Source organism: Serinus canaria, chromosome 1A (assembly GCF_022539315.1).
Source record: "Serinus canaria isolate serCan28SL12 chromosome 1A, serCan2020, whole genome shotgun sequence".
Lineage (NCBI taxonomy): Eukaryota > Metazoa > Chordata > Aves > Passeriformes > Fringillidae > Serinus > Serinus canaria.
In genome coordinates, this window is record NC_066314.1 from 1,882,320 (window position 1) to 1,902,418 (window position 20,099).

The 20,099-nt window shown below is 46.9% G+C and overlaps 1 protein-coding gene across 1 annotated transcript in view; it reads right to left on the bottom strand.

The window, feature by feature from the left end:
- EXOC4 (exocyst complex component 4) overlaps nt 1-20,099 on the bottom strand; it is a 358,837-nt gene that overhangs the window by 332,690 nt on the left and 6,048 nt on the right. Inside the window, exon 2 of the mRNA XM_030238605.2 lies at nt 5,729-5,918. Coding sequence (XP_030094465.1) covers nt 5,729-5,918 — 190 coding nt within the window. The remainder of the gene's footprint in view (nt 1-5,728; nt 5,919-20,099) is intronic.

The window sequence follows — 20,099 nt, forward strand, 5'->3', positions numbered from 1 at the left end:
CCTTCACACCACTCTTGTTTTGTGAGAAGTTATGAATACTTGGGGCCCAACCTTTTCTCAGGCTGAACTCTCACTGAATTACACATGAAGAGAGACACTCAGAAGGAGCCCTTCAATTTATTTTTAAATAATGAGCCTTTAAAGCACTCCACAAATCCCACTTCAGCTGCACTTTCTCCTACCTTGTTCACCTGAAGGCAGTGAAAAAAAATAAAAAATCTATGTGAAAAACACATCAGTGGACCAATACTGGACAGTGGTAAATAAAACCAGCTCCATTAAACAGCCTCTGTCCAGAGGCAGAAGAGTTTGAGATTTCAAAACTGCACTTCAAAATGTCCTTCTGAAAAGAGAAGCATGGAAAAATCCTCAGCCAACAAAAAACCCCCTCATCTAGGAATGATAAAAAGCAGAGGCAAACTAAAACACACGCAGAGATCATTTCACATCTAATCCCTGTTCAATACTTTAATTGGAAATGTTTCACTGGCCTGGCACTGCTTCATCAGTGGACTGCAGCTAGAGAGACAAATTAGGTCAGCAAAACAACCATGGGGCCAGGAGAAATCTCATCAGACATTCCTGCTCCTGTCCTTGCAAGAAAGATCATCAACTCCATCCACATCTGGGTGTGGGAATCCATGAAATCAGAGGGTTTGGGAAAGCTGCAAAAGGCAGCCTCAGAGGCAGCAGAGCTGTGATCAGAGCTGAGCAGTGGCCATGAGATTGGTCAGCAGGAAAATGATGCCAGAAGTAGAAAAGTGAGGACAAACAGAAGCATGGTCTGTGTGTTAGTGCTGGTCTGGAACAACTCCCTGAGCTGCAGGAAAGTTTCTCCAGTGAGAAATGAGGGAGCTCTCAGCCAGTAAAGGAGCTCTGTGCATTGTGTCTCAGGCTCACACAGGTGCTGTGTTTGACATGAGCAGGCAGTGTTTAACCAAAGGGCCCTGTGCCTGCAGTGGGTGCATGCACTGCTCTCAGTATAGAATATTTACTGCCCAGATAGAAATACTGCCAGTGGGCTTGGGCTTTGTGGGACTGGGCACAAACTGTGCCAGGGAGCTGAGCATTGAGCTCTTGCTCTGCTGCCTGGGATGGGAGCTGCTGGCACCTTCCCATTGTCACAGCCATGGGATGAGGCTGATGCTGGAAAATCAAACAGCTCAGGGCACGTTCCCAGCAGCCCTGTCCTGTCTGTGATTGGTACACAGACCCCAGCCCATGATACTGGGAGGAGGGCAGATCTTTAAAAAAAAATCTCCCCTTGGGAGCCTAAATTGGTTCTGCTTCATAATCCAGTTTTACAGAGGCAACACCTCTGTAGCTAAACCCAAAACTAAACCTTTCCCACCAGGAGTGCACATAAGAATTGACAAAAAAAGGCAGATCCCCAGATGTCAGAACCCAGGACATCCCTCTGGCTGTCCTGGATGGCTCCAGCCCCTGCCAGGGGCTCAGGGACCTTGGCACAGAGCCCAAAGACACCTGTGACTTTGATTTTGACCCATGGAGCAAATCACCACCTTTATATGAAGAATTACAAGTCAAGAGAGTTTAAGTAGAATAATAGTTTGTTTGTCATGGGGTGAAAAATAGATTTTTGGGGTTTTAGAATGGGGGCTCGGGGTCCCACGATGGAGGAATTTGGGTGTGCCCTGTCCTTCTTTCTTCTCCCCAGCCTCCCTCTTCTGGGTGATGTTGGCACTTTTGGATTGGTTTAAGGCAGAAGCTCACTGTCTAACACAGGTGATGGGATTGGGGAGTTATGGTAAATAATGCACATGTAGTTTTTAGTATAAAAGATAACACTGCCCCAGGGCAGGCAGAGTGCCTCTGTCTGATCTGCTGGACAGACCTTGGCTGGACAGGAGAAAAAATTTTATAGATAAGAAACAATAAACAGCCTTGAGAACAAGATCAGAAGAATCCTGACTCCTTCTTTGACTGCCAGGGTGGGAAAAGAGACTTTGTGGCACATCTCGGGGTCACTGTGAGCAGCAGAAATCCCGAGACCCAGAAGGATCTGGAATATCTGTCCCTTGTAAAGTCCCACCTTGCACAGAGGGGAACACGAAGAGCAAGCCTGGGAATGTAACACAGATTGATGACAAACCAGATCTGGGGCCTCCTGTGAGATCAGGGCAAAACCACTTCAATACATATTGACCAAAAGCAATAAGCAAACTTAAATACCAAAAGGTCCCTCACCCTCACAGTCATTCTTCTAGGTGGGACCCAAAGGTCACACCACTCTCTGCTTGTGCTGACCTCTGCAAAGCTTTGCACCCTGTGTGAAACCAGGCCACTGCCTACAGTTGATTTCAAATTTAGTGGAATTGATCTCTGCTTTCAGAGTGCTGAGCTTTGTCCATAAATCCTGCAATGAACTCTTACCCTTGGAAAGCAGCAGAATGCTCTCATTTTCTTTGAAAATGTTAAATGAATTTTCAAAGCCAGAAGGGTCAGTATGTAACCCACCAAGGGTAAAAATTTGCTGCTCCTCAAGCGCTCCTGGGAAAGGTTTTAAGCTGAGACTTCCACAGAGCCAGGAAACAAATTAAAGTAAGAAAAATTTGGTGCCTGTTTTGCAAAGTTTAGGTACAGCAAAGTGCACAGGAAGTGCAAAATAGGAGCCCAAAGAACTCTGCTGCTGCTGCAGGGACAGAGCAGCTCAGACAAGTCCCCAGAGTTATTTACTGGCACCATACCCTGAAGTGTGAGCACTCAAAATGCAGAAAGATTCGGGGACACAGAGTTCATGGGCATTCACACAACACAGCTGAGCTTGGAAATAGCATCAAAATTCATATTCTGTGAGCAAAAAGCAAGATGATGAATCACCCAGACTACTCAAGAGGTGGTTGAAGGCCAAGATAGCAAAACATGAAAAGATGAGATGGAAAGGTGTGAGCTCAGCAGCCCTGGAGACTTCAAAAACCTGAGAGCAACATGCCCAGACAATAAATGAACAGGGGCACTGCAGAGCTTTGTGCTTCACATCCACCTCTCAGTTTGACTTTTAACAACTTCTGTTCTCAGGGAGATCCTACTGAAAAAGCTGCCAGTCAGACACAGCCTGGGACAGTGCTGGAAATGGATGGTCCTGCAGGGACAGAGTCACTCTACTCAGGCCTAGATTACAGTTAGAGTCATGCCAAGATGTGGGGCTGAAAGGAACTTAAAATCATCTTTAAACCCCATCCATGGCAGGGCCACCTCCCAGTGTCCCAGGCTGCTCCAGCCCCAGTGTCCAGCCTGGCCTGGGACACTGCAGGGATGCAGGGGCAGCCCCAGCTGCTCTGGCAGTTCCAGCCCAGGCAGGAATTCCTCATTGCCCAGATCCCATCCATGCCTGCCCTCTGGCACTGGGAGCCATTCCCTGGCTCCTGTCCCTGCAGGCCTTGTCCCCAGTCCCTCTGCAGCTCTCCTGGAGCCCCTCCAGGCCCTGGAATGTGCTGGAAGCTCTCCCTGGAGCCTTCTCCTCTCCAGGTGAGCACCCCCAGCTCTCCCAGCCTGGCTCCAGAGCAGAGGGGGTGCAGCCCTGGAGCAGCTCTGGGGCCTCCTCTGGACCTGCTCCAACAGGGTTGGACACAGTACTCCAGGTAGGAATTTAGCAGGAATTTATTGGCAACAGAACTTTCTCAACTCAATTTTCACTCCATTCAAAATGATGATGAGAAGCTGAAAAAACAGAAAGAGGAACAAAAGCTTAAAACAGGACGTTGGAGCTTCCATCACTGGTTGTTACTGGTAGCAAAACTACTAAAAAAACAACAGCAGCCAGGAAAAAAGGAGATTTGCACCTGGAGCACAGCCTGTGGAGCTGACACTTGTCAGATTGTGCTCTTTTCTGACCCTGAGATGGAGCAACTGGGAGGCATTTTAAAAACTGTTATTCCATTTTCAGTCTCATGTGAAGGGTGAGACAATACAGATGTTATCATTCACCCCATCACAATCAGAAGACAATTATTTTTAATTACAAAACACTGAAAGTGTTCCTTGGTCTGTCAGCTTTAGCCACACCATGCTGTAAATGCCTCCAAGCCAACCCTCTAAAATTCCCCCTGGTGGGTCCCACTCCAGTGCATCTTTCACAGCTCTGCTGCTCCAAAGGATCCAGTCTGATTTGCAAGGCCACCCTCTGGAACTTGTTTCCAGCTCCATTTCTCTCTCAGCAATGTCTGTCCCATTCCAGGGCATTTCTAACTCAGCATTTCTCATCTCAAAGTTTGCATAGATGTGAGCTCTCTGCCAGGCTTTTGGGAATTCTCTCCAAATCCATTTCCCACATTTCCCCCTCTCTCTTGAACAGTAAAACCTTCTTTGATGGCTTTGCTTATTGTTTGCTGTGCACAGTGAAGTCCACAAGGCACTACCACTGATATTGTCACTGTAATAATGTGTCTTATGTTGAAAGATGTTAGTGGGGGTGTGTGTTCTATCCCCATCTGTCAGAGGTGGGGCAGTTATCTCTGTTCTCTGGGGCAGTTATCTCTGTCCCTGGGGCAGTTATCTCTGTTCTCTGGGGCAGTTATCTCTGTTCTCTGGGGCAGTTATCTCTGTTCCTGGGGCAGTTTTCTTTATGTCTCCCACAGCCCATCCTCCCTCTAGGAGATCCCTTCTGTCCATGGCCACTGAGTGTCCCTGCAGGGCTGATCAAATTCCACCATCCCATGGGGAGATGCTCTGCCCAGGGCAGGAGCCAAGCATTCCTCCCTGGATCCAATCTGACCGGGGAACAGCCCAGCAGCCTTTGCCCACTGCATTCCCAGAGGAGCAGCTTTCTGCTGCCCTGCATTCCCAGAGGGAGAGCAGGCCCATCTCCAGCAGCCCTGGAGCTGCAGAGGAAAACTCCCCCCTTGTGCAGGATCCCTGCTCCAGCAGAGCCACAGCTGGCACTGCAGGAGGGCTGAGCCCCCCTGGGATGGGACTGTGCCACCACCCTGAGCCCCCCTGGGATGGGACTGTGCCACCACCCTGAGCCACCCTGGGATGGGACTGTGCCACCACCCTGAGCCCCCCTGGGATGGGACTGTGCCACCACCCTGAGCCCTCCTGGGATGGGACTGTGCCACCACCCTGAGCCCCCCTGGGATGGGACTGTGCCACCACCCTGAGCCCTCCTGGGATGGGACTGTGCCACCACCCTGAGCCTCCCTGGGATGGGACTGTGCCACCACCCTGAGCCCCCCTGGGATGGGACTGTGCCACCACCCTGAGCCCCCCTGGGATGGGACTGTGCCACCACCCTGAGCCCCCCCGGGATGGGACTGTGCCACCACCCTGAGCCCCCCTGGGATGGGACTGTGCCACCACCCTGAGCCCCCTGGGATGGGACTGTGCCACCACCCTGAGCCACCCTGGGATGGGACTGTGCCACCACCCTGACCCACAGGGCTCAGCTCCTGCTCTCACTCTGTCACTGGGTTGGTTTCTTTATTTGTACCATTGCAGTTGTGTTTTTAATTTTCCTAGTAATGAACTTTTCCCATTCCCATATCTTTTCCTATTAAAGAGCTCTTATTCCTGCTCCCATATCTTTCCCTGAGAGCCCCTTCATTTCAAAATTACAACAATTCAGAGGAAGGGGGTTTGCATTTTCCATTTCAGGGGAGGCTCCTGCCTTCCTCAGCAGACACCTGGCTCTCCAAACCCAGACGCAATGTATGTTAACTCCAGAAATCCATGTCCCACATGCCAAAGACAGATCCCTGAGGGCTGGCACCTGTTTGATCTTGTTGCGGGAGTTGGTGATGCGCTCGGTGATGCTCTGGTAGGTGCGGATGGCCGTGGTCAGCTCCGTGTAGTGCTGCACGATCAGCTCGTCCAGGTCGCGGTCGCATTTCTCGTACGCCTCCTCCAGCCGCCCCTTCTCGTTCTCCCGGTCCTCCACGTCATCGCTGGTGGACAAAGTCCTGGGGACACCAAGATGGCAAAAGTTATTTGGGGTTTATTTGGTAGAGATAGGTGGGGGGATAGAATATAAGAGAATAAAGATGGTGTAGAAAGCAATCTCAGCCCTAAGGAGTTGCAGCTGGGCCAATTATCAAAGTCTAGGAGCAGGCCTGACTTTAATGGCCACAGCTGTGAGCAATGAGCAGCAGAGTGCTCTAAAAGAGTGGGGTGGGTGAGAGGGGAACTGGAGTCATTGGCTCTTTGTGAAGAACAGAGTCAGTGCTCTGAGGAGCTGCCCATGAGAAACACCGAGAAGGTGTGAAACTTTTGTGATAAGGAGACAACAGCATGGAATCCCTGCAATAAGGTGACCACAGAGATCAATGCACTGTGAGAAAATAAACCCCACCAATACTGTGGTTTATTACTCTGCCAGTTTTCAAACCCTTCATATTATTATTGTTGCCACTTGTAATGAAGGGATGGTGTCACAGACTTATTTTCTGAAAAATCCTTTTGCCAGGATCTTTTCTCCTGAGAAGCTTCAGCTTCTCCATGTTTTGCTGCTTTGGAATGTGGTTTGGAGAACTGTTTACCCACCATGTGAAATTGTTTTTCCCACCATGTGAAATTGTTTTTAGTTAATGACCAATGACGGCCACCTGTGTTGAGGCTGTGAGCAGTCACAAGATTTTATTATCATTCCTTTCTTTTCTAGCCTTCTGATGAAATCCTTTCTTCTATTCTTTAGTGTAGATTTAGTATGTAATTTTCTTTTAATATATATCATAAAATAACAAATCAGCCTTCTGAAATATGGAGTCAAGATTCCCATCTCTTCCCTCTTTCTGGGACCCCTGCAAACACCACCAGAGGATGGGGACTGTTTTGGGGCTGAGAACCATTGATTGCTCAGATAAACATCAGCCTCACAAGCTGTGAGATTTTAAAGAAGCAGTCGGCCATAGCTCAAGAGCAGCCACAAGTTTCTTTGTTACAAGGCAATATTGAACTTTCTAAACCAATAAACAGTTGCTACAGGGTTTATTTTGCTTTTCAAACCTATCACCTATACTTACTTCTGCTGTACTGCAGATACTTTTGTCCAATAGGCTTCTGTCTCACATGCACAAATATAATTCTATTACAATTCATAAACTCTCAGCTTATCCTATACAACCAAACCCCAGCACTGCAAACTCTTCACCATCTTATCAATATAGTTTCTCACTTATTTGAGGCATATTCTTACAACTATAGAAACATTATTTTATATTATTTATAAGTTTATTTTCCTCCTGAATATCGGTGTCTTGTATTTTTACACCAACTCAAGCTTGTCCCAAGGCTGCAAATCAAACCCTTCCATGTCTGTGGAAGTTTCTATTGTTCTGATTCCCACACCTTCAGAGGTTTTCTCTTTTCAGAGAAAGTTCACTATTGGTTATCATATTGCCAGTCATTAATACAGGCACAATGTAACATCTGAAATATTTCTTGATTTATTATTTATGAAGAGCTATAAGGAAAAAATCCAAACTTTAGTCTTGGGAATCAGTGCAACTTGTGCAATGTTGCAGTTCCTGTAACTTATCTGCCAAAGGTAAGGGATGTCACAGGGACACAGAGAAATCCATCACAAACCTCTCCAGGTTTTCCACCAGTCAGTGTTCAAACATACACCAATACAACAAGAAAAACCCCCATGACCCTATTTCCCCCACCCTCAATTATTTTAACCTCTAACATCAGGTAGTAAGATTATTTTTATTGAAAACAATTAAATTTGAGATTGCAACAAAACCACTGAAGATTTTGTGAAACTGGACATAGCTCAAAGCTTCTTGATGTCACTCCAGATTTCTATTCAAGAATCAATGCAATCTTCTCTTTCTCCCTTTGAGAGGATAAAAATCCCAGAAAGAGCAGCAAGAGTCTTTTGCTGATATCCAACCTCAACCTCCCCTGACACAGCCCCAGGTACCTCTAAAGCACCTGCACATAACTGAAATAAAATCCCTCAGGACCTGTCCCTGTCACAGAGAGCAGAGATCAGAACTGCCCCTCCTGAAGAAGCTGCAGCCCCCCACGAGGGTCCCCTCAAAGCAGCTTCTTCCAAAGCACAAAACTCATTGCATTTCATGTTCCATGCTGCATGGTAGCCACAGAAACAGGACTCCTTTCTCATGCTATTACATTCATATTCTACTCCCAAACCTTTTAAATGTGTCTTAAATCAGCTTTTCACAAAACAAAATTAAATTATATTTTAGCCAAAGCTCTTTAAAAAGGCTCTGAGAAGTAACACTGGAAAAGTTGCTCAGGGCCCAGAAAAGACAAAATTTTAGTGAAAGGCCCATGACCATCTTCAAGTCCCTTCCAATCCAAACCATTCCATGATTCTAAAATGGAAGTCACGTGCAAGGCTGGCAGAAAGTCATCCTCTGTTAAGGAGCCCTTGCAGATAAATCCATTTTCTTTATGAAGAACTGCTTATTTCTGCTGGAAGAATGTTCTTCAGCATGGCTACACTGGACACGAGGAATATCCAGCTCAGGAATTGACATTTGGCGTTTGGAGCTGCCTGTCCCAGCAGTTAATGAAAACATCCATCCCCTGTGACCTGTGGCACAGATCGCAGGAGATCCTGCATGGAGACAGACAAGGCAGCAGCAGAAGCAAACTGGCCCAAAGCACAGACTAGGAAAGTTGGTAGTTTGAATCAAACCAAATTCCATTTCACAATTCTGGATTTGCCACTGAAGCCATCTGCAGTGCCAGCAGTTGGTTATGAAAGCTGAAGATCTCTCTCCAAAGCTAAGACTACATCACTCATGTCAGAGGATGCCATGAGGATTCCACTGCTCCAGCAAGTCCCCATCCAACCCAGGCTTCTTAACAAACCCCAGCCATTTTATAAAGCAGATTTATATTGTGTTGCCCAGTCTTTTTGTCCTTGCATTTGAATTTAGCTTGTCCTGTCTATAGGAAAAATACATTTTGCTAGAAACATCTGCCCAGCAAAGCAGAGCTGTTTGTGAAGCCTGAAAAGTCTCAGCAATTCTTAGCTCAGAAATACCAAAAGTGGCAGAAGGACAAAGGCAGGACAGCTGGAAATCAGAAACCTTGGAGATCCCACCAGATGATTCCTACTGAGATCATAAATGAGCATGCACAGCTCTGGTCTCCCCTCACCCTTCAAAGGGCAGCTAAACCAAGATGAACCAAAGTTTCAGGCTCAGGCAATTGCCACATTCCAGGATTTCCAGCTGCCTCTGTTGGATGCAGAACACACACCTGTATTGGGAACATCCTGCTTTTTTTGAATTCTTATTACTCTTTCGTTTAGATACTATTAATAAATTATTCTTTATACCCTTTTAAAATTTTAAACCTACTATACCTTTCTCCTAACCCTATCTCACAACAATAAAAGGGGTACATTGCTAATTAACCAACACCAACCACAACACACTAATTAGCACATTAACTAAGAAATCTAAAAAGTAATGAAACCTCAAATTAACAAACCAAAACCACTACACTTAATTACCTGGTTTGGGAATATACTGTGGGAACAACCACTACTGAAAACACCACACTCACATTCTGACCAAAAAATCTTGTATTTATTTACAGTCCTTTAATCTGTTCTGCTTCAAAACATCACAGAAATATTAAGGTTGGAAAAGACCTCTAAAATCATGGAGTCCAACCATTAACCCAGCAATGCCAAGGCCATCACTAACTAATGGTCCCAGGCACCACATCCGACACCGAAAAGGATAAAAAATTCCACACAACAACAAATTTCCCCCAACAGGTTTTTCCTTAGCCCTCCACTCACTTGAATTTGCCTTAAACACCTGGAGATTATTTCCTTACTCTTACAGGGTAAGAGTTTAAACCAAAACCCAAGACCCAAATGGAAAAAAGCAACAGAGATTTTTTTTTCTCCCCTTCATTTAACTGAAAAACACAGTAAGTTTTAGAAATGTAAGGTTTTGGGGTTAAGATCTGGTTATTTCCACTGGTAATGAGTCTGGATTAATCACTTGGAATTTGAAACTTTGTACACCTGAATTTCCCATCTAAGTCTTATGGTACAGGAGCCATTTCTTTTTCTTGTTCTGTACAAAAAAAGAGGAGAAAAGCAAGGAATACTTAATATTCTTGAGATTATCCATGCTCCTGCTAACACTGCAGAAAAGTAAGCCAAGGGCATCTCTGCTTATTTTAGTCCTATTAAAATGTGTTGCAAGGAGGAAGAAAAGTCAACACAGTGTTTGTCAAACAGAAAGGATCCAAATTGTTTGGGAAAGGAACTTTGCAGGAAGAACTTTGAAGGGGGAATCACAAAACAGGACAGGATTATGAAACAATGATAAATATACATCAGCATTTCAGAACTCCCTGAAAAATATTCCAAACAGAGGACAAACAGAAGGAAAATCAGTTTAGGTCCAGAGTAGCAGATGATGAACTCGGTGGGGGTTTCCAGGAGGGATTCCTGAGCACTTCACTTGGGTTTTTTTCATTTTGATTTTTTCCAAATGAGAATCCTCCTCCTCTGTAAGATACCTGGAATTTGTACTGGGCAGCTGGATGGCTACAGATGCCTGTCTCATTAGCAAGAGCTCACCAGGATTACAATAATTCCAAGTGGCTGTGAGTCTGCTGAGAGACATTTTTATGCTACGGTGAAACAGAAATTCATTGAGCCAAATCTCACAGACTTCTGATTTTACAGAGTTAAAAATACAGATTACACAAAAGCCAAATGCTTCATTCATTGGAGTCACTCCCACGGATGGAAGACAGGATAGAGGAGAAGATGATCAGACACAATCCTGAAATGTTTTTATCATGGGATGTACAGCACTTTCCTCAGGAGAAAATAAATGAACCTTGTTATATCCCTGAGGTCACTGAATTTACACTGGAATTAGATTAATAAAAGAAGTCCTTTGGGACTATTCATTTGAGTAGAAGTTGATCTGTAGGTCACAAGAATTTTTCATCTCCTATTTCCAACATCCAACCCAATGAGGAGGAGATGGAAAGATTTTTTTAGGAGTCCTGAAGCCCTGACATTGTGCAAACACCCAAAGCCTTCAACTGCTTCCTCCAACAGCTCACATGAAAACCAGGAATAGCTCATTTCCAAAGGTAAATACACAGGAAAAAGTACTCACATATATATATATATATATATATACACACACACATACATATAAATATATATATACATACAAACACACATACATATATATATAATACATATATATAAATATAATATACACACACACACATATATATCTGACAGCCATAACACTTCTGCACGAGGCTGCACCTCTCTAAAAAACTGAATGAACTCCAAGCTCTCCAAGAATCTTCCTGCCTCAGCACCCCAGGTAAAGGGACAAAGTACCATAACCCAAAAGAAGTTTGGATTTACTCTCACCTGTCCTCTTAAAGCAGCTGCACAGACTGTAGCCATCATAAGCTAAGGGGTAATTCACTTTTTAGTGAAGAGAAAGGCAAGATTTTTGATTTACACAGCTATTATAAATGCTCAACTAAGTTCTCAGAAGCAGCTGAAAAACCCACTAGTGGTAATAAAGCTTTTTTTTTTCCCCCACAGACCTCAGAGTCTCAGAATTTTCCTCTGAGGAGCAAAATGAAATGGTTCTCTCAGTAAAATTCTCAGTTTTGAGAAGATAGGATGGGAGAGCTGGGGGTGCTAACCTGGAGAGGAGAAGGATCCAGGGAGAGCTTCCAGCAAATTCCAGGGCCTGCAGGGGCTCCAGGAGAGCTGCAGAGGGACTGGGGACAAGGCCTGCAGGGACAGGAGCCAGGGAATGGCTCCCAGTGCCAGAGGGCAGGCATGGATGGGATCTGGGCAATGAGGAATTCCTGCCTGGGCTGGAACTGCCAGAGCAGCTGGGGCTGCCCCTGCATCCCTGCAGTGTCCCAGGCCAGGCTGGACACTGGGATGGAGCAGCCTGGGACACTGGGAGGGGTCCCTGCCCATTGAACTGGATGAGTTTTAAGGTCCCTTTCAGTCCCAGCTGTTCTGTGCCTCTTGAAGTCACACAGTGTCTCATTTTTATAAGATATAAAATTGTGGTGTGTATTTACCACAGAAATACAGATATCCCTGCCATGCATTCTGCAGGGATAAAAGGAATTTTTCTCTACAAACCAATGTAATTCATCTGGTCCCAGCAACATCTAACACCAGCACACTCCACACACTCTGCAGGAAATTATTTCACACTACAGGCAGTGTTGGATATCTCTTTGTGCTTTTACAAATCAATGCTTTCCCTAGATCTGGCCCAGATGTGCATGTGCCCAATGAACAACTACCATCCAGTCTCATCTTCTGTCCAAAATTACTCCCACAGTGTGATACATTAATTTGGGGAGGAAAGGAAGAAAAAGGAACCTCTCCAGCATTCAAACAACACAGGAGAACAACAGGCAGATGCTGTAAAAGGACAGAAAATAAGTTATCATTTCTCCACAGGCTAATACACTTCTGTTATTGTTGGGAGCTGAGAGAACACGATGTTTACTGAGCTAGTCAGCAGCAAAAGAAAACAAACACCATTGTACCACTCATCATAGGCACAACAGATAACTCCAGGAGCACAGCAATGCCACAGGCATGATCAGCTGCAGAACTATGAAACCACTCACCCCCCTCTGTAAAAATGCTATTTTCCAGCCTCAAAAGCATCCCAGCCTCAAACCAGGATTTAACATTGTCAATCCCACCAGAGAACACACATCACACACAGGTTAATCTTTATGCTGTGTATCACTCCTGTTCCCACAAATGTGGGCAGCTTATCTGCACCAAACTCCTACAAAAAGAGCTTTGATGTGGATGAAATGCACACCAGGTTTGTCTGCTCAGTCCCCAGACCAAGAGGCTCAGCACAAACTGAGAACAACCACAGGAAATGGAATGAAGTTTAATCAGTGCAAGTGCCCAGGCCTGCACTTTGGCCACAGCAACCCCTGCAGTGCCACAGGCTGGGGATGGTGTGGCTGGGCAGTGCCAGGCACAAAGGGACCTGGGGGTGCAGGAACACAGCCAGCTGGGCACGAGCCAGCAGTGTGGTGGCCAAGGAGGCCAGTGCCACCTGGCCCAGGTCAGGAATGGAGTGGCAGCAGGAGCAGGAAGGTCACTGTGCCCAGCTCTGGCACTGGGGAGGGCACACCTCAGTGCTGTGCCAGCTCTGGGCACTGGGGAGGGCACACCTCAATGCTGTGCCAGCTCTGGGCACTGGGGAGGGCACACCTCAGTGCTGTGCCCAGCTCTGGGCACTGGGGAGGGCACACCTCAGTGCTGTGCCCAGCTCTGGGCACTGGGGAGGGCACACCTCAGTGCTGTGCCCAGCTCTGGGCACTGGGGAGGGCACACCTCAGTGCTGTGCCCAGCTCTGGGGGCACTGGGGAGGGCACACCTCAGTGCTGTGCCAGCTCTGGGGGCACTGGGGAGGGCACACCTCAGTGCTGTGCCAGCTCTGCCCCCCAGCTCGGGCAGGCCCTTGGCACACTGGGCAGGGCCAGAGGGGCAGCGAGGCTGGAGAGGGGCTGGGAGCACAAACCCTGCGAGGAGCCCCTGGGGGAGCTGGGGGTGCTCAGCCTGCAGCAAAGGAGACTCAGGGCTGCCCCCAGCCCTCCCTGCACTCCTGAAAGGTGCCTGTGCCCAGCTGGGCTGGGCTCTGTCTCCAGCAGCACTGACACAGCCAGAGCTCACAGCCCCGAGCTGGGCCAGGGCAAATCCAGGCTGGAGAGCAGGAAAAAGCTTTTCCAGCAAGGGGGAGAAAGTTCTGCCATGGCTGCCCGGGGAGGGGGTGCAGTGCCCATCCCTGGGGGTGTTTGACCAGCCTGGATGTGGCACTGGGTGCCAGGCTCTGGCTGAGCCCTTGGGGCTGGCCTGGACTCGATGCCATTGAAGGTCTCTCCCAACCTGGTCATTCTGGGATCCTGTGAAATGCTTTTCCTGGCACCAGGGCAGGTCCCACAGGCAGTCACAGCCCAAAGAGCTCAGCTGGTGCTGCCAAACCACAAAGCCTCCAGGGGATGGAGTATTTTGTTCACATAGATGTCCACAGCAAATGTGGAAAAACCAGGTTTCTATACAGATCTAGAGTCTCCTCCACCTCTGTCTGAAATTATTTCCTGTTTGATGGGGAAGGTTCAGTTTTAGCACACAGCACCTGTGGATGTACCTCAGACTGAAGCACTGGAGAAGCAGCTCTATTTCCATGCAAAGGTTTGGGTGGGAAGGGACCTTAGATCCCCTCCAGTGCCACCCCTGCCATGGCAGGGACACATCCCAGTGTCCCAGGCTGCTCCAGCCCCAGTGTCCAACCTGCCCTTGGACATTCCAGGGATCCAGGGGCAGCCCCAGCTGCTCTGGCAATTCCAGCCCATCCCCTCCCCACCCTCCCAGCCAAGAATTTCTTCTTTAAACCTCATCTAAAGCAAACATCCTCCACCTTACAGCAATTCTCCTTCATCCCATTTTACCCTCTCTTTTATTCTACAAGGGTCAACAACAAAAATAGCTCAGGTGGAGGCAAACCCATCAATTTTCAAGCTCCAAATGCCCACAATCCATCCCCATTTAGGTTTGGAAGGTGCTGAATACCTTTGGAGCACGCACAAACTCAGTGTTGTGAACCTGAATTTGCAGTGCCATCCACACCCCCCCTACTTCATCTCATCCCCTGTCACTTCATTCCCTTCACAGGAGTATTTTTGCCACCAAATCCTGCATTTTGCTGCCCCCCACCCCCTTATATTTTGCACTGTGGCAAAAAATTCAGCTACAGCCTTTAAGATGATCCATTTACAGGCATCAACTTCACAATTAGACTTTGAACAGCAATCAGATTTGAGATTCAGCAAGAATTTCTCTTTACTCTGAGGACTCATTTCCCCCCCCCACACACACAGTTTATATTACATTTTTTTCTCTGTTTTCTAGTGCAGATGAGCAATTCCTTTTGCCAGCCCGCTGTCAGCTTCCTACCTGCCCAATAAAACAGCAAGAAAATTAGATTATGTCAATTTTTAAGAGAAAACTGTTAACATTAATGAATAATAAATGTTTCATTTCTGTAAATTTGCTTTTCCTGATGCCTCCAGCCAGGCTGGGTGGATAACTGCCTGCCTATTTTACCTGCCCTAGGGCCAGCCCTGTTAAGTGTGATTACTGCTAAGCTATGGATGGCAAACTGAGGCTTAATTATCCATTTCCTGACTAGAAAATTTGTTTCACAGGAAGAACATTGCAGTAACAGTATGTGGGCATTATGCTTCTGCAGATTCTTTTTTTATTAAGCAAAACTGAAGGAAGAGATAATGCAAATACAAGTTTTAGGAAATTAATGCTCAGTTAAGACCAGATAATTCTTAAAGAAAGGAGGGTTGAAGACCCTGCTGGTTTTGACCACAACTGTGGGTGTTCAGTGTCTTTGTGTCCCTATAAAAGCCTTTTTTCTTCTGCTCCCCAACATCAGAGCAGACTTATGTAAATATTTGTGGTTAAAGGCAGAAAAGAGTATTACAGGATGCACAGGTGCAGCTTGGAAATCCAGGAATAATCCTCTTTTCCTTCTGGATCAGGTTTCTTTGAGCGTGCAATTCACTTTTCTTCAAACAGACTCGCTCATTCAAATGAAAATACTCATTAAAGACAGTGGGAAACACCACAAAAAAAAAAGGCAGGTTGATCAAATTTAAATAGTTCTCATCTGATCAGGGAAAAGAACATTTTAGTGAAGTGCAATTGAACTGAGTGCTGAATCACTGGGGGAGAATCAAACAAAGCTCCAGTTTTCACAGGAATCCACAGTAAACTTCCCACCACCTGTTCCAAGTGCTCTGTGCTGTATCACACACCTTGTTGAGGCTCCCAGTTCCTCACTTTAAAACACCTTTGAAGCTCCAAACACACACTCTGTGGTACCAAGTGCTCAAAGCAGCGTGGCTGAAAGCTTGTCCTGCTCAAAGCTCCAGCTGCATTTCATGTGTGGCCAAGGCAGGACTCACTGATGTTCTGACCTGTTCCCCCAGCAAAAACACCAAAAATCTGTTTAACAGCAGCAGCAGCCCTGGGCAAAATCCAGAATTTCTGGGATACACAAGATCCATTCCTCCCAAAGAAACTGGGTGAGGTTTTCACTGTTTTATGGTTTCGGTGAGAGTTAAAGGATAATTCTTTTACTGCTCACTCAGAAATCTGCAGATAACAAATGCTGGGGAGGTACTAGACAAAAGTACTGTAAAACTCCGCTGAATATGTTTCACAATTTATCACATTAAGGCTGGAAAAGACCCATAAATTCATCAAGTCAAACTGTTTCTCCAGCACTGCCAAGGCCACCACTGACCCACATCCCCAAATACCACAACCACAGGGTTATTTAATCCCTCCAGGAATGGAAAGATTTAGTGTCCTCCTGGACAGCCCATCACAGGAGGAATTATTCCTGTTATCAAATTCTAAACCTGCCCTGGCCCAGCCTGAGGCCGTTCCCTCTGCTCCTGTCCCTGTTCCCTGGAGCACAGCCCGACCCCCCCGGCTGTCCCTTCCTGGCAGGGACTTGTGCAGAGCCACAAGGTCCCCCTGAGCCTCCTTTGCTCCAGGCTCAGCCCCTGCCCAGCTCCCTCAGCCCCTCCTGGTTCTCCAGACCCTTCCCAGCTCCCCTCAGCCCCTCCTGGTTCTCCAGACCATTTCCAGCTCCCTCAGCCCCTCCTGGCTCTCCAGACCCTTCCCAGCTCCCCCAGCCCCTCCTGGTTCTCCAGACCCTTCCCAGCTCCCTCAGCCCCTCCTGGTTCTCCAGACCCTTCCCAGCTCCCTCAGCCCCTCCTGGTTCTCCAGACCCTTCCCAGCTCCCTCAGCCCCTCCTGGTTCTCCAGACCCTTCCCAGCTCCCTCAGCCCCTCCTGGCTCTCCAAACACTCCCAGCTCCCTTCTGGACCTGCTCCAGCCCCTCCATGCCCTTCTTATCACATGAGATGGGACCTCAGCAGTGCCCAGCACAGGGGGATTCATGTGATATGTACCACGTAATTATCATACACACGTCCAGATAATAAAATACACAGTACAGCATTAAAAATATCAAAATCACCCCTCAGGAAAGAAAATTAAGGGGATTATTTTGTCTTGTTATCCTCTGTGTTACACCACACCAAAGGACCTGAAATACAAACCAGAGTACAACAAGGTACAGAAGAGTACAGCTTTAGCCAAAAGACAATTGTGAACAACAAAGGATTTGTGGAGTTAAACAAAGGAAGCAGTTGCTAGAAGCAACAAATAATAATTTCAGCAGAGCATTGTGGATGTCTAGAAAGCTCAGTCTCCTCTCTGCGGGAATCAGCTGTAATGTGCCAAGGAAACTTCAGTATTAAAAGTAGGAGGAAAAAAAAAGCAGAGTAAAAAGAAACCTATTAGAATGCAGTTATTCCCACTGCTGATGGCCGTGGCCACACAGCAACTCCAGCATTTGCTTTCTCATTTGGGTTCGAGCCTTTGTGTTTGCTGTAGCATTAGTGGTGCTCGGACAGCGGAGCACAGCCACAGGAGAGCGGCACCGAGCCCGAGGGCTCCGCCAGGCGGGAACGCTGAGAGCCGGGGAACCGCACGGGGAAGGGAGGAGAGGGCAGCGTGTGAGGGGAGGAGCAAGGTACCCGAGAACGGAGGAGAGGTCAGCGTGTGAGGGGAGCAAGGTACCCGAGGAGGGAGGAGAGGTCAATGTGTGAGCGGGGGACAAAAAAATACCCGGGAATGGAGGAGAGGTCAGCGTGTGAGGGGAGCGAGGTACCCGAGAACGGAGGAGCGGTCAGTATGTGAGGGAGGGGAACAAGGTAGCCGAGAAAGAAGGAGAGGTCAGCCTGTGAGGGGAGGAGCAAGTACCCGAGAAGGCAGGAAAGGTCAATGTGTGAGGAACAAAATACCCGAGAAGAGAGATCAGCGTGTGAGAGAGGGGAACAAGGTCGCAGAGATGAGAGGTCAGTCTGTGAAGGGAACAAGGTACCCGAGAAGGGAGGAGAGGTCAGTGTGTGAGGGGAACAAGGTACCCGAGAAGGGAGGAGAGGTCAGTGTGTGAGGGGAACAAGGTACCCGAGAAGGGAGGAGAGGTCAGTGTGTGAGGGGAACAAGGTACCCGAGAAGGGAGGAGAGGTCAGTGTGTGAGGGGAACAAGGTACCCGAGAAGGGAGGTCAGTGTGTGTGGGGGGGACGGGAAACAAAATACCCGAGAAGGGAGGAGAGGTCAGTGTGTGAGGGGGAAAAAGGTACCCGAGAAGAGAGGGATCATCTCCCACTTTCACTGCCCAGCACACTCTGCCCTGAGCCGAGAGCTCCTCAGGCACTGTCAAGCTGAAAATGATCCCAGGAATTGCTGCAGTGAGGGAGTGTGAAGTGCAAGTTGTTGGGAGGATCAAGTGTTGACTTCCCAGAGGTGTGGAAGATGCATTTAAGTGCTCTGCAAGCAATAACCCGTGACAAATGCACTCGTTTGTTCCTGCCTTCCCCCTCAAAGCTGGAAACACGACATCACACAGCGGCTTTGACACTGATCATTTCAAGGACTGGGCCTTGCCGTGAAAATGTCAAGCAACACCTGAGATCAAAGACACATTTTGAACACATTTACCTTATCAGTATTTAAGTCCCTGTGTTAATCGGAATAAAATGCATAAGTGGGAAAACAGTAAGATCTCCTTTCTGAAATTCAGGGGTTTATTCATATTTCCCCCTGCTTCCAACTTTATTTTTATGGGTGTACAAACATCCTCTCTGCAGAAAAGAGCCTATCCAGAGCAAGTCACCACAAATTCTTCCTCCTGACTGCCCTTACACCCCACAAGACATCACAAGCAGCTCAATTTCAAGAGATCACATTGAAAATGTTTTATAAAAGCTCCCTGGGACAAGAAAAACTCTACTTCAACCCACTGTGTCTCCACTGAGCTACAAATTTCCACAGGTTCATTAAACTAAATGGACTTATTTCAATTTTATAATTGAAAACTGTTGTCTTAAAGACAAGTCCCAAATGGGGTGATCTACAGCTTCCAGCACTATTTAACCTCAAAGTGCATAATCTGATAATTCATGTTTTGAAACCTCTCCAGAGGCTCATGGAAGCCACTGTAAAAGTTGGGTCCTTATAAAACAAAGCCAGACAGAAGGAAAAAAAAGACTCCAAAAGGTATTTAACAATTTAAATTGGCAGCAACATATTGAATGTTTTTTCATTATTTTCATAGGTTAATGGATTGTTCCTGTGAAATTCTGGATTTGAGGAAATGAATTAAAGCATTCAGGAAAGATATTTCTTCTCAGAGACCAGGAGGTGCTGGAAAGCAGGTAATCAAAAATTGTAGTGTCCAAGTCAATGGGCATGGGAAATGTATTCTAAAAACTGATTGAACAACTATAAATAATAAATTTTAAAAGAAGTGAAATCCTGAGGCCAGCACCTTCCACCCGCACCAAGGGGAACAAAGGTACTCAGCCTGCAGGGAACTCCCTCTCCCTTGAGCAAAGAAATAACTCACTACAAAAACAGCAGCACCAAGTCTGTTCACAATCCTGTTAAGCACCCAGAGCAAACAGAGCATTTTAAAACATTTTCCTCCTCTACTTACATTCCATTAATCTTTCATGCTGTTTACACACAGTTGGTTAGAGCACTTTTAACAGAAGCTGGTGATCTTTTTATCATTGAGGACTCGCAGATGGGTACAAGAGAGATGCAGCAAAAAGGCTGAGCAGCTTCCAACCATCTAAATAAATACCAGCAAGGAATTCTTTATTTTGCTAAATTAACCAACCTTTAATCAAATTTCCTCAACCCAATACAAAGGATGCCAGGGGAGTGAGTGATCAGCTGGTTTCTGAAACAAAGACTGGACTGCAGTGGCCTCAACACAATTCCCCTCCTTCAGATGGCTCCAACAGCAGCACAGGAAGAGTTTCAATCCCACACACAGGAAAACCCCAGGGACAGCAAAGAGCTGCACAATTCCCAAGTAGAAACAGGGATGGAGGCTGCAAACAGCCCCAGGAGATGGCACTTACACCTCCAGGTACAAGCAGAGGGACTGAGCTCCCACTCCACTGTGTGAGACCCTGTCCAGGACTGTCTCCACATAAAGGAA